A 13,953-nucleotide genomic window follows, 5' to 3' on the forward strand; every position below is an offset into this window, starting at 1 on the left:
ACGAACTTTTATTGTTGTGTTTGTGTCCACTTCACTTTTAAATGCAGTCTCATCCTGTTAGCTTTGTCTTCCTATTTCTTAACACCATTTAACTTTTGAAAGCGTTGATTATCATTCAAGCAGCTTATGCGCTCATATTTTCTGTGTATTTTTGTTAGCAATTAAACTTAGCAATGGCAGGAATGATGGAGTTTCCTCTTACCCTTTTTAAAAGAATAATTTGAAGTGATTTTTTTCATAGAAATCCCCCTTTGATATTTTTCATCAAATAATGGATGGAATTCCACAATTTAGATTAATCACCCAGTCCAGGACTCAAATCTGTTTGCAGTTCTGTGTTCATGTTTTGTATGTTAAGTTTGTTGCAAACTTAGTAAAACATTTAACTGTATCCAAATATCTTAAAAGTATATGGTCATTGCCTGGTTGTAGGGAAGAAAAGTGCCTGCAAACTGAATAGTTTAATAAGGAATCATTTTTATGTATTTCTGGGTTTGGGAAGTGATCCCAGGTCTGTTCAAGAATGTTAAATATCCAAAGTTGCCACCTCACACCCTCAGTCATGAGCTTTGTAGAGAACAATATTTGTCATTCTCATGCAGTTTCATTAACCTGTCTGGAATGAAGACAGACCTGTGTTGTGTCCTTGGAGGAATGTAGTCCCACCACCCTAATCTCTCACTGCAGTGCTTATCAAAGAAAAAGGTCAGAGCTGTTCACAGAAGGGGCCAGAGAAATACCTTTTGCTTAGTTGAACTCATCTGGTTTCTGCTTTGTAACTTCATCAGATATTTAAGAATATTTACAAGTTTTAGCTTTTCTTTTGCAGGGTATGAAAAAGAATAAAAATGATGCAAAAAAAATGGGGCCTCTGAAGCTAGCTGCCCTAAATGGACTGGCATTGACTAGAATGCCTCTGCCAGATGAGGGGAAGGAAGAATCAACGAGAGCAACAAATGATGAACGAGTACGTTGAAGTTTTTTAATGCTTGATTTACACGAGCAATTTTTCAAAATTTCATGATTATAGATGGTACATTTTATTGACTATAAAATGCTTCATATTAAGGCAAGGCAAATGCTGAGAATAGAAGCAAAATAAAAAGGTTCCAGATTGACAAGTCATTGCTAGAAGTATTGTGTGTAACTCAGATTTTTCTTTAAGATGACAGTGATTCAACTATAGTTTACCCTTTGAACATACAGGAAGTGAATTAACTAGTACCTACTGATATATTTTTGTGCAACTCATCCTGCTTTCTCTCTTAATTTTGGGTTTTCCAGGGTGAAAAGATATGAAATTTAAAATTCTGAGTGTGAGATTGATTTTATTTGCAATTATTAGTAATTCACATGGTGTTTTGAGTAAGTTTTGCAGTTAAATTGCATCCCCAGAATACAACTTATGCAGATTGTATTTATCTGTTTTGTTCAGGTAAAGCCCATAAAATATTGATGGAACTTGTTTGATCTGCTGAAATCTTAAACTCAGTAAAGGATGTCAGATCAATGAGAGGACATCAGGTTCTAGAATTTGAGGATCATTCTTTGAGAAATATAAAACTCCATCAGCTTGTGTCAGGATAAAAAAACATCAGTAAATCTGCTTCAGCCTGTGTCATGTATCATTAAAGAAGTGCAGGAAAGTGAAATACAGTCAATATTCAGGCTGTGACAGGCTATGAAGAACAGTGCTGCCATCACACATCTGACCAGGGAGCAACTAGATACACCAGATTCCACAGTGATTATTGCCCATTCTGCAACCAGTGATCTCTAAAGAATTCAGTTCTGAGCACAGTTGGGCATCCTCAGCTGCAGGTCCCCTCTAGCTCAGTTTTGTTTCTAGTGACTAGGGATCTAATCTAGGGATTAGAACCTGAAGGAATAGTCCTGCTCTCACCAGCTGCAGTTTAAATAAACAGACCAAGAAAATGAACTGCAAATCACTCAGTAATGTGTTGAACTACATATACATTGCTTAAGATGCTAAAGGACAAAAATGAACATTGTGTTACAGATATACAGGTTTAGTACCTGTGCTGGTTATTTCCTCTTACCTAGAACCATCATCTCTTTCTGGGTTGACCTTTACTGGATTCAGCTGTGTTTGCATTCAGCTAGCTCTGCCCAAAGCGTTATGGCAAAGAAGAAGCCATGAAATCAAGTAGTGACAGAGTCATGTCACTACACTTTCTCTTCAGGCAGTCAGGTAGAGGTAGAATAAATACCATGAGATTGGAATAGTTCCTAAAACAGCTGAGAAGAGGCAATGCAAAGTAGATATGTGACATAAAAGGAAGCCCAGAGTGTGGGTATTTTAGATGATAAGTTTAGTGTTGATTCAGTGCCTGTTTCATTGCTCAGCTTCATGCAATTATCAGTTTAAATATGTGAGTTTAGCCTAAAGATAATAAAGGAGTTTGTGCAGTTGATGTATTGTTGTGCAAATTGCATATGATGGAAGTTTACACCTTCCTCTGCAACATTTGGCATACTTACTTGATATAAGACACTTCTATGACCTGATACCACAGAGCAGTTGCTGTAAGAATCTGGGGACATGTGACATAGATGAAATTTTCTGGCTGAAGTCTTACATATTATTCCTCCTTATTGTTGGCAAAGAGATGCAGAAATTCCAGAAGTGTCTTATGATTTAGAAACAACTTGGTTTCAAAAGAATAAAGGGGAGGAGGGAGTAGTTTATTAAATAAAAAAGATTGAATTATATTATTAGAAAAAATTTTGGGTTTATACTTTAACTGCAGCAAGTTTCTAAGGCAGCTTTCCTGCTGTAAGCAAAATTTAGCTTTCCTCCATCCAAACAACTAAGTTTGTGAGGTTTTTATTATTATTTTTGGGTTTATTATAAGGTTAGAGGAGACCTTTCAAATGATGTCATCTGGCTGCTATATTGAGCAGGTGGATCAAAGGTATTTGAAGCAGTAGGCAGTATGGCATAGCTGTCTGTTTGGCCAACTTTTTTCTCCCCAGATGGGCTGTCTCTACAGAAACTATAAAGAAATTTTTCTTTTACCAGCAGTATCCATATAAATCTTTGTGACCTAATGAAGTATAACAGGCTGCTTAGTTTTCACTTGAACAAAATTCCTGCTGGTTAGGGTTGCCTCTAATTTATTCTGGTATGTTTGTGGAAACATTAATAGCTGGAAAAGCATTGGAGAAGTATGGAGGAGAAGAAAACACATGCATTTTATGCTTCATGAATTCTCTGTTAAAACAGACTCCCCTCAGAATGTGACTTTGCATGGCTGGCTGTCTTCTGTGTTGCAGTGTAGAACTCTGGAGCAGCGGCTGGAGCAGGGGATGGTGTTCACCGAATACGAGCGCATCCAGAAGAAAAGGCTGATGGATGGCGAGTGCTCCATAGCTCGGCTGCCGGAAAACGCTGAGAGAAACCGCTTCCAGGATGTCCTTCCTTATGATGATACCAGAGTGGAGCTGGTCCCAACCAAAGAAAATAACACAGGTTACATCAATGCATCTCATATCAAGGTGAGAGAAATACTCTGGGAGAAAAATTTCCTAGTACACGTGCTAACTAAAAATGCATTTGGCTATCAGTCTTTGATTTGGTGAGATCAGTGACAATCCCTCCATCTCTCTCTCTTTCTTTTCTTCTCCAGAGGTTTCTTTGGGGAAGGTAGGAACCTGTTTTCCTAATCGCCTAGAATAATGGAGGGTTAATTATTGGAGGGATCTTCTGCATTCTGCTTCTGTGTTGATTTGATCTACTGTCACTTTTCTGTGTTCTATTTCTGGGGATTGTTGCTAACAGAAGGAATGTCTATTCTTCCCAGAGCTAAGGAGGCAAATAGGTTTAAAATGACCTGAGATCCTCTGCAATGACCATGATATTTTTGAGCTGCAGTGACAATCATTGTTTCTTCTTTTTCTGTATTCTCAGACAGTATCCACAATGATCAGTAAGGCAGCTTCTAGCTTAAGCATTTTTGGATGGTTAGAGGAGCTGCCAGAGCCAGGGGGAAACTGGCTTTTTCAAAACCTTCAGCTGCCCTCTTTCCCCATCCTTAACTCTTTAAGCTCTGTTTAAAATAATTTGAAGGGTGACTTCAAGAACTTTGAAGGCAGTTCATTAATTTTTCAATACATTTATCTGCTCTAAGTGCAACTACAGTTGACTTCATGCTTTTTCTGAAGAGTTGAGATTATCAAAGCAGCACTTGTAGTTGTGTTGCTTTCTTTTTTTAATAAATCTGTTTGTATACCAACATGGCATCAGAGTTTCTCTGCTTCATTCACAAAAGTTGACCCTTCTCAAGCAAGATAATATTTTTTCAAGAAATAACAACTAGTACTGAAATAATATTTACAGCACCAGAGTATGAATTTGCTAAAATACCTTAATTTCACAAAAGAGAAATACAATTTTGTTTTCTCAGTTTTGCATGATGCTTGTGATATAAAATACATTTATTTAGCTATGAACCTATACAGTTGTGACTCTTCTGCATCTAAGATGCAGCTAAAAAATGGGGCAGATATAACTCATAATGGGCTCCTACTTCTGTGGTGCAGTCTTTTTTCATTTTGTGGATCTTCAAATGGCTGATATTAGAGCTGGGGAGAGGGTTTTAAATAATTACTAATCTAATGTCTTTATTTTTACAGATCTCTGTTGGTGGCATAGAGTGGGATTACATTGCCACGCAGGGCCCTTTGCAAAATACATGTCAGGATTTCTGGCAGATGATCTGGGAACAAGGGATTGCAATCATAGCTATGGTGACAGCAGAGGAAGTGAGTATAAATTGAGTCAGGTTTCTCTTAGAAATTCCACAATGACTTTTTTTATAATCAGTTAGAGGAAGGGGATGTTTCCTCCAACAACTAGACTGATCAAAGATATGTTTCTAGTGACCCCTTTCTGTCTTGATTCCTTTGGCAGAAAAATGAATTTGCAAACTCCTTCTGCAGGAAAGTTAGTTTTCTCAGTATGAGGCCATAACACGCTAGTACTGTCCAGTAGAGGAGAGATACAGTTGTTACTACAGTAACATTAGTTGTATGAATGTTCTTAGGTTTCTTGTTAAGCAAGTGTTCTGCTTTTAAGGAAAGTGGGAGAGAAAAAAGCTTCAGATACTGGCCACGTCTTGGTTCGAGACACAACACAGTGACATATGGAAGATTTAAGATTACCACGCGATTCCGTACCGACTCAGGCTGCTATGCAACTACGGGTTTGAAGATTAAACATCTTCTCACAGGACAGGAGAGAACGGTTTGGCATTTGCAGTATACTGACTGGCCAGAGCATGGCTGTCCAGAAGATTTGAAGGGATTTTTATGTAAGTTCTGTTTAATAGCTTTGCTTTGGGGTGTGGTTTGTGGTGTTTTTTTAATACCTTTTAAAATGGCTGCTATATATGAAGTAACTTTGGACAAATATGCCAAGCATTCCATTGTAAAAGGTTTCTTCACACCAGCAAGAGATACTGAATTAAGTTTTTTGCAGGAATATGCCTGACAGTTTATTAAAATGACTCTTTCTGTCTAAAGCAAATAATTTGCTAGAAGTCTATATAGAATAAGACATAATTGCACCCTATACTACACACTGGAGTATGTTGCACCAAGTAGCAAGATGACCACAAGCCGTCTTTAGTAGGAATAGGGGAACAAGGCAAGGAAATCCTTACAAAAATTAGATGATCCTTGTAGATCTGTATTGCTATGGTTGGGGTATGACTTGTGATTTATACAATGTATCATTTTTCTGTGGCATGTCGACTTTTAAATTACTACTTTCCGGGGGTCATAAAGCATAATAGCATAGTTTATTTGGCTTCATCTCCTAAATGAATTATTCTTGTCTTGTGGAACGTGGTAGCGTACTTGGAGGAGATCCAGTCAGTGCGGCGCCATACGAACAGCACCGCAGACCCTAAAAGCTCTAACCCCCCGCTGCTGGTGCACTGCAGTGCGGGCGTGGGACGGACAGGAGTGGTCATACTGGCAGAGATCATGATCGCCTGCTTGGAACACAATGAGGTGAGCTCTTTTTCTTTCTTGTGCTTTAAATAATGTTAGGTACTAGAAGAGTCAATAACCTGCCTGAAATGTGTGATGGCTGTTCATCTGAGCAGCTGTTGGGAGAGGTCTTACAACTGTGCTTGAAATGGCTCTTGGGAATTCAACAGAAGTTAATAATCTTCTAGTGCTGCCCACATGCACACCAGGCACTGGAATGCTCATTTGGATTCTTGACTCCCTAAGATGTTGAGTCATTGAGTGGAGCAAGGTATGCCCTGGGCCACTGAGTGTATTTCAGGATTTCATCTGGACTTTGCCACTCCTTGCTTTAATTGGAATGGATAATATTCAAGAACATGTTTTGTTGCCAGCCTCTGTACTTGTTATTATTTTATTCCTAAGTGCAGTGTATCAGTCTCAGTAGAGGATAAAGTGATAGTTTAATAGAATAAAATCAGTCCTATCAACTTCTAGGCAGAAGGGGACAGCTGTAAAATATTTATTAATAATATAATATGTCAACTGAAACTCAACAAATTTACTGTTTCATTGTGCATCCCTCTCCTAACACTGTGACAGGCTTTTTCAGCCATTAGATTTGTGAAGACCAATACCCCATGAGATAGGTGACTTTACCATTATGCATGTTTCCCAGATGATCGGTGGTGTAGTGTAGTCCATACTGCAGGCAGGGGCAATGAATTGTCAGACCTGAAATCAGAACAGCTGATTCTGTCCTTAGGTCACTAAGGTACTGCTCTGAACCTCCTGCTGGGAAAATGCAAGCCAGTTTCCTTGTTCAGCAGTCACTTGTAATGTTTTGTTCTCTTCTTCCAGATGCTGGACATCCCACGAGTGCTGGATATGTTGAGGCAGCAGAGAATGATGATGGTGCAGACTCTCTCGCAGTACACTTTCGTCTATGGAGTTCTCATTCAGTTTCTCAAAAGTTCTAGACTTATCTAACCCCTGCCACTTCCTAAGAGACTCTGCAAGAGTTTACAGAAAGAAAATGGGAGTTGTCCAGACCTGCTCTCACTGGTGTTTTCCTCATTTGATGAATCACAGAGTTACCATTTAGGGCTGCCATGGGACTGTTAAATGCGAATCAGTGTAACAGTCTCTGCACAGCAGGATCTTTGCTGGACTGAATTCTTCCCACGTTCAGCCACAGTCACATTAAGGAATGATTTTACTTGTCCTGGTCTGTAGTACTTGCACACGTTCTTTAGAGTGGTGTTACTCTGAGGAAAATAAGTATCTTGTGGAATGGAGGTATATAGTACAATTTTACTGACGTTATGTTTTGAAACATAATTGTTGACTATGCAAAAGCTAAAATCTGTAGGTGCACAATGGGTCAGAAACCTGCCCCTTGGGAATGTCAAGGTCTTATGCAGTTTGATTCTGCTTTCAATTTTATATTTAGAACAATACATCTATATTTTTTAAAATGAACATTTGGTTTCCTCTGGCTTACTTAGCAAAATTAGCAGTTCTTAGATATTTTAAGCTATTGCTTTAATAACAGTTATTTTTATATTTGGGATTTTTAAATTAAAAAGAAAACAAACCACCACAACAGAAAACTTTTTAAACGTAACAATTTTTTTCAGAGGAGAAGACTGGCAATGTTTGAACCAACTTTTCAAAAATCATGCAGGAAGTCCAAGGGAAGCTGTTGGTAGTTAGTTGTAGTGCCATGTAATAGAACAGACAAGTGAAAGATAATGGTAACTGTTGATAACTTTCATTTGAGAAGAGGCATGTTTACCTGCAACAGGCAGGGGAAAAATATTTTAAGTATGTGTGAGGTTATTGGAAACAGATGGATGAGAGAAAGTACATATTCAGTATTATTCATATATTTAGAGGACAGTTTGATTTTACTGGCTGAAATCAAAGTGGATGCAAATGTTTTAAGCACTTTTTTGCTCTGTTATTTATGTAGCTAAATATAGAGACTATAATCATGCATTGTTTCATTTGGTAATATACCATTACTAACCTGTTATTTTAAGAAGAGCTTTTTAAGTTGATGAAGTGAGAAAACCAAAATGGGAGTAGGAAGGTGCAGAGTGGTGAAGTGGAAATTATTGTATGGAGTGTAATGGAGGAGGTGTGGCAGCTATGACTGCTGGTTTACACAGTGCAGAGATGACCTTAATAAAATGTTAATGTTCCCAGCCAAGAAAGCCAGTAAAGCACTGGAAGTTTCTGTAGAATCCTCCAGATTATTTTGTTAGTGGTAGAGCAAATTTTGCTAATGCTGTGCAGCATTGCAATGAAGAACATTTGAGAAATTGCAGAAGAAGAGCTCTTAGAGGAAGCACTGGAGATGGGGGTAATTTAGTAGCTGTGTAAGTGGCTGAGTCAGTGCTGTGGCATGGACCTGAAGTAGGCAGGTACAGCCTACTGTAGTTTCTATTTTGTCCCATGGGGCTGGTCAAATGATGATATCCCTAAATAATCCTCTGTGGTTTTCAGTGGAGACAGCATGGTTTTAGCTGCCTTTCCAAGTGTTTTGAGATGCTAAGATGAAAATCACTATTCCAAATTGAGCTATAGTTTTTAGATATCTGGTTTAAGTAAAAAAAAAACAAAAAACAACCTATAGTAGACCACTCTGCAGGCATGGTTAAGTGTACATTTCCCTTGATACTTGCTTAGTGAAACAAAATGAAACTAAAAGTCAGGTTTGTTAGTGCTGAAATTGTTATTTTTCTGAGCTCTAACAAGGATTTGGAAACTATTAAGGCCCCTTCAAAACAATGGTTGAAACATGAATTAAGAATTATAAATAGGTTGCCTCAATTTCCTTTGTAACAAGCTGCTTCCATGAAGTTAAACATATGGTCCAAATGACATTGAGATAATACATCATTTTATACAAAATATATTACTTTTAGATACACAATATTGATCTGGTGCTTTCAGGTCTGCTTAGAAGCAGTCTGTTATTTTGTCCTCTCAGTCTAAGTTAGATTAAATATTTCAGACTAGGGAAAAGAAATGTTGTTCTTATACAAAATACCTAGGAATTATTAATTGCCAAACATAAAACTGGAAGTCCAGAGGAAACCAGTTGCTGAAGACTGGTTCTTTATACATAAACCTTCTAAACATGCCAATCTGACATACTGTATCTATGTTGACAGAAGTATTGAAAGAAGCAAACAACTTAGCTATTTTTATCATGCTCAGTTTTAAAAACATTGTTAATTTTTGCCACAGTTCACTTCTATCTTACAGAATTGTTATTGAATGGGAGGGTGGGCTTTAAAATGTAGCTTGTACCTTTTCCATTTCTTAACTTTGCACTGTGATCTTCGTCACCTGATAGATGCAGTTTTAATAACATGATGGACAACCAGAACCTGTTTCTGAGACAGAACATCAGCTGTGAGGCATTAAAAGGAACAGTAATAACAAGCAATTGAATCCAGTATTTATGGGATTATCTGAGGTGGGTGAGGAAATGTGTGTCTTTTGGCTTATTTTTCTGTTTAGCTAAAAGAAGTTGTGTTCACTTTTAGAGGTGGTTGTGCTCAAATCTGGTAGTCACAGTCTTGGTTTTTTCAGTGTATCACTGCTACCTCCTCCCCTTCAGCTTCCAGTTCTGTCCATCAGCAGTCTGTTTTTGCAGTAATGGACTTGACCTTATTAGACTTGATTTTATGTGAGTTTTTCTACTGAACACCGTAGTATTGCTTTTGTTTGTAAGCATATGGCTCCAAGTGGGCATTGAAAATGAGCAGTTTCTCTTCTAGATACCAAATGAAATTAAACTTCACACCCTTCTTTAAAAAAATTATATTTTAAACCATTGTTTAGATTTTCAGTTAACGTAGACAATTCAGTTTTTAGCACTTTTGTTCTGAGCCTTGAAAAGGGATGCATTTTTACATGTAGTTGTACTGGATGCTTCATGAAGTTTTGGATGTTATAACAATATCTACTGTCCAAATCCAGTCACAGTGTGAGTCAGAGGTGGATTTATTTGTCAGAAAAACTTAAAATTTCTCTAAAAGCCTGTCCAATTTTGCCAAATGTGTATCTGTTTTTATGGGGATGAAATCAAATGATTATGCAAGATTTGAACAGAGTTTGTTTAGTAAGAAAAGTTGTATGAAGAATTCTTGCAGCAAATGGCAAAGACGATGCTGATCTCTAGGGATGTCAGAGCTCTCAGGGACAAATAAAGGTGCTATATACTGTCAAGAGACAGATTTGGTGGTCTTTTGTTGACAAGGTAGAAGATGCTTTCTAGGATCAAATTAGATGAAGAGACAGGAGAAGAACATACAAACTGTAGTAAGGACATCTGCATATTTGGTTTCTTTCTTGGTTTCTCTGATGCGAGATTTTTTTGGCCAGTGAATCTTTGTAGTCTTGGGCTAAAACCTCTTCTCTAAGAAGCTAAGTCAGTGCCCTGTCCATTACAAAGATGTCACTGACTTAGCTGGGTTAGCTTTAGGCTGCAGGTTCCTCCTGGCCCTGTTCGGTGAGGGAGGAGCTCTGAGGTGCACAGGGGAGTTTTGCACAGCCCCTGCAGCCTGCACAGCAGTGCTCTCCTTTTCTGCTGTCCCCCAGGAAGAGCAGGAAAAGTCTTATGCCTTAGTATTTCACTCATTGGAATACCTTTCATACAAGGTGCAAGGTGCTATGGTTTGTAAGTAGAAATACATTTAATTCAAAGGAGGTGACCAAGGCAGTGTTCCTGTATTTCTATGGATGAAAAGCTGCTCTAGGGTATCACCAACATTTAGGAAAAAAAAGTAAAATACAGTAATAACAAATAAAAGTAAAATAAAATTTTACTAAAATGGAAAAGATTTTTGACATTTTACCTTTGACTTCCCTTGTAATCCTGTGTATCTCTTTTTGAAGTGGGCAACACTTGGAGCAATTTTCTCCAAAATGGCTCCTTTAAATTTAATAAGTAAGACTGAGGCTGCTGCTCCAGCTGCTGCTGCATATTTTGTGTTGGAGCAGCTGTTAAAGTCGAGTGGCTCATAGATTTTGATGGCTTCTGGACCAAACTTGGAAACTGCAGGATTGTTTATCATAGCTGTGTAATGAAACCTCAGTTTTAATATCAATAGCATTACTAAATCCCTGGTATTTAAAAAAAGTGAACCCATCACTCTGCTTCAATAGTTCAAATTATCAATTTAAAAGAATCAATGCTTCAGTTGCTAAGAACTCAGTGCTTTAGTGTTTAGGGTTGGAATTTTTTCTGATAGTGCAAAGTCGTGAAAAGCCAGAGTCCAGCCCTGCAAGATGCAAAATTCCTGCAGTTCTTCATGATACTGTAGGAATTAAAATGGGCTTACTGCCAGTGAAAGCTTGAGCCCTAGAAACATGAATACGCACGTCTGCTTTAAATTTAAATACAGATTACAAGAATTAACCAAAAGAATGCAGTAGGAATGTGCTTACAGGAAAGTACAGCATTCAAAGGAAAAGTAGATGAGAGTTCAAAAGAAATTCTCTTGTGCAAGTACAACATTTTGGACATAGAGAGTGAGGATTTGAGGAGTGGCAGAAGGCATTTAGAGGAGGATTTGGAATGTTTTGTATCCAAAGTAGAGCTGCTAGCAGGGTTTGAGTCATGGAATGTTTTTCATGGCATGGTAGGGTAAGTGAATGTAGTCATAGGTGTTATTTTTACTGGCTTTTTAAAATGTGATTTTTTAAACTCCAAATACTTTTTCAGAGGCTCTGTTATTTTTACATATCTTCCTTTCCAAATGTATTGAATGCAATCTGTCAGCTTAATTTCTGTTTACTTATTAAAGGTCAGATTTTTCAAACTATAGTCTCTGGTTTTACAGATACAAAATGCAGGGGGAATAGGCATACTTGCAATTTTGCAGTGATAATTTCTAATGGATGCAGGTGAGATGATTCAAAAGTCTATGTTTTGAATGAAGCCAAGTGTTTACAGTTGGTGTGAGTTGCACCAAGTTAAGGCTGGGCTAACAATGAGACTCTTGAAATGTGGAATTTACCATGTACTTAGAAGTGCTGTTGCAGTGCAGCATTTGCAACACAGTGGCATTAAAACAGTGTAACACTGTGCTAAGGTAAGGGAAAAAAAATCTTAAATTTCTGTTGCAAACGTGTCTGTAAAAAGAGAAGTCAAAGAAAAAACAATCTTAGTGTGATCTTGCTTGGGACCAGCTAACTTGGTGCACTCTGTTGGCATCACATGTTACTTTAAGGTCTAATTGGGCTGAATAAAAAGGATTTGTTAACTTCAGTGAGCATTTCAAAAAAATGTTGCTAAATAGCCTTTGGTTCTATTCTTTGCTATTTTCCACATCATGGTGTGTTCAGTGAAGAATAACCTCCAGTGTGTTTGTTTTGTTGAAGTCTATTCTTCAGCTTTATTTAGGGAACGAAGATAGAAATTTAAATGTAAAGAATCTAATGAACAGAGTTTACAACAGATCCAGCCTGTGGCAAGTCAAAGAGCAAAACTGCAGATACTGTAATGTTCTTTTGGTTTGGATATGCAGCAATCAAAACTACCAAATTATTAATTTTATGAGCAGTTTCAGAAGGTGCCTAATTTTTATAAAGGGAATTAAATGCTGTTTTTTCATTTGGAAATATTTAGGTAAAATTAGGAGACTTGCTTTTAATATACTTTAAAGACATTGCAAATACCATTAATGTTTAGAATGGTAGGAAATTTGATGGAGAAAACCCCTGTAAAATCCTCCCGTCTGTCACCGTGCTAATGCTGGATAATTCTGGCAGATAAGGTGTGTATGCTCTTTACAAAGATACTTGCTTAAGTTGCTTTGAAATACCCATCTGTCCTCTTTGTGGCTTTTCTGGGGGCACTTGGATGGAAATTTAAGAGGCTTTACCTGGCAAATCGGCAAGTATGTACACTTCTGCACACTGCTGAAATCTCTTCATTCATCAAAAGCAAACGGGCGTTTGAAATCCTATCAGCAGTTTTGTAGGATTGAGTCCTTAGTGTCAGAGGAACAGAGGATCTGGCTCCATTTTCTTCAGTTTTCACTTGAGCCAGTATGCAAGGATTTAAATGGGACTTTGTTTAAAAGTAGCAAACATGAAGTATTATTTTCTAGTACTAAGCTAGTGGTTAATGTGTCTATTTTTTGCTGTCTTGCCACCAATACTGTAAAAATGTATAATCAAGCCAGCTTTAATTCTTGTAAAACTGAAATTGGTTTGTAAAACAATGTATAAATTGTGTTTCATAGACAGAAAAGCTTGTATTACTGAATGTAATATATGTGAAATGAATATATTATAGTCTATTTTTGCCATGGAAATAAATATTTGAAGCAATTATAGTTTTTATAGTTCCATTATTAAAGGAAAAATCCAAGAATTTACTGTTCATGTGTAGTCCTAATCTGGGACTTTGCCTTCAGTTCACAAAGGTGTGATCCCTCTTCTAATGTTCTACAAGTATTGGGTATAAAATTTGTGCTGTCAAGTACTAATAGGTGTAATCTTTGTAGCAGGAAAATCTTGTGCCTGCTGCTCTGTCATATTTTTTTCACAATGTTTTGCATTTTCTAAAGCTGTTTTTGGTACTGAACTTCCAGTTTCCCTCCTAACATTTAAGTGTAGGAGGGATTAAAAACTTTTGAAAGTTGGAGAACCATTTCCAAAAGCATGGGAGAGAAGAAACAGTTGATTGTATGCTTACTATGATTGGAGCTGCTGCCAACAACAAGCACTGAAGTTATTTTCATTCTAGAATTGGCATTGAGTTAAAAAGGGAGGTGATGCAGCAGCTTGCTCTACACACCTGTACAACATGAGGCTTTGTGAGGTGAATGCAAGAATTGCACACTGAACATTATAGTTTCACACTGGACAAGTGCATTTCCCTTGTCTTTGCTTTGTCTAGAGCATTATCCACCTAGCTACATCTCAAACAAT

General features: G+C 37.5%; 1 protein-coding gene across 2 annotated transcripts in view; it reads left to right on the forward strand.

Annotated features, from left to right (window-relative positions):
* PTPN21 (protein tyrosine phosphatase non-receptor type 21) overlaps positions 1-13,351 on the forward strand; it is a 45,421-nt gene extending 32,070 nt beyond the window's left edge. For both annotated transcript variants that reach the window (XM_053980160.1, XM_053980161.1), the window contains 6 exons: positions 830-967; positions 3,298-3,519; positions 4,657-4,785; positions 5,099-5,333; positions 5,876-6,036; positions 6,856-13,351. In XM_053980160.1, the coding sequence (XP_053836135.1) occupies positions 830-967; positions 3,298-3,519; positions 4,657-4,785; positions 5,099-5,333; positions 5,876-6,036; positions 6,856-6,984 (1,014 nt within the window). In that variant the 3' untranslated portion in view covers positions 6,985-13,351. The remainder of the gene's footprint in view (positions 1-829; positions 968-3,297; positions 3,520-4,656; positions 4,786-5,098; positions 5,334-5,875; positions 6,037-6,855) is intronic.
* The last annotated feature ends 602 nt before the right edge of the window (positions 13,352-13,953 follow it).

This window comes from Vidua macroura, chromosome 6 (assembly GCF_024509145.1).
Source record: "Vidua macroura isolate BioBank_ID:100142 chromosome 6, ASM2450914v1, whole genome shotgun sequence".
Classification (NCBI taxonomy): domain Eukaryota; kingdom Metazoa; phylum Chordata; class Aves; order Passeriformes; family Viduidae; genus Vidua; species Vidua macroura.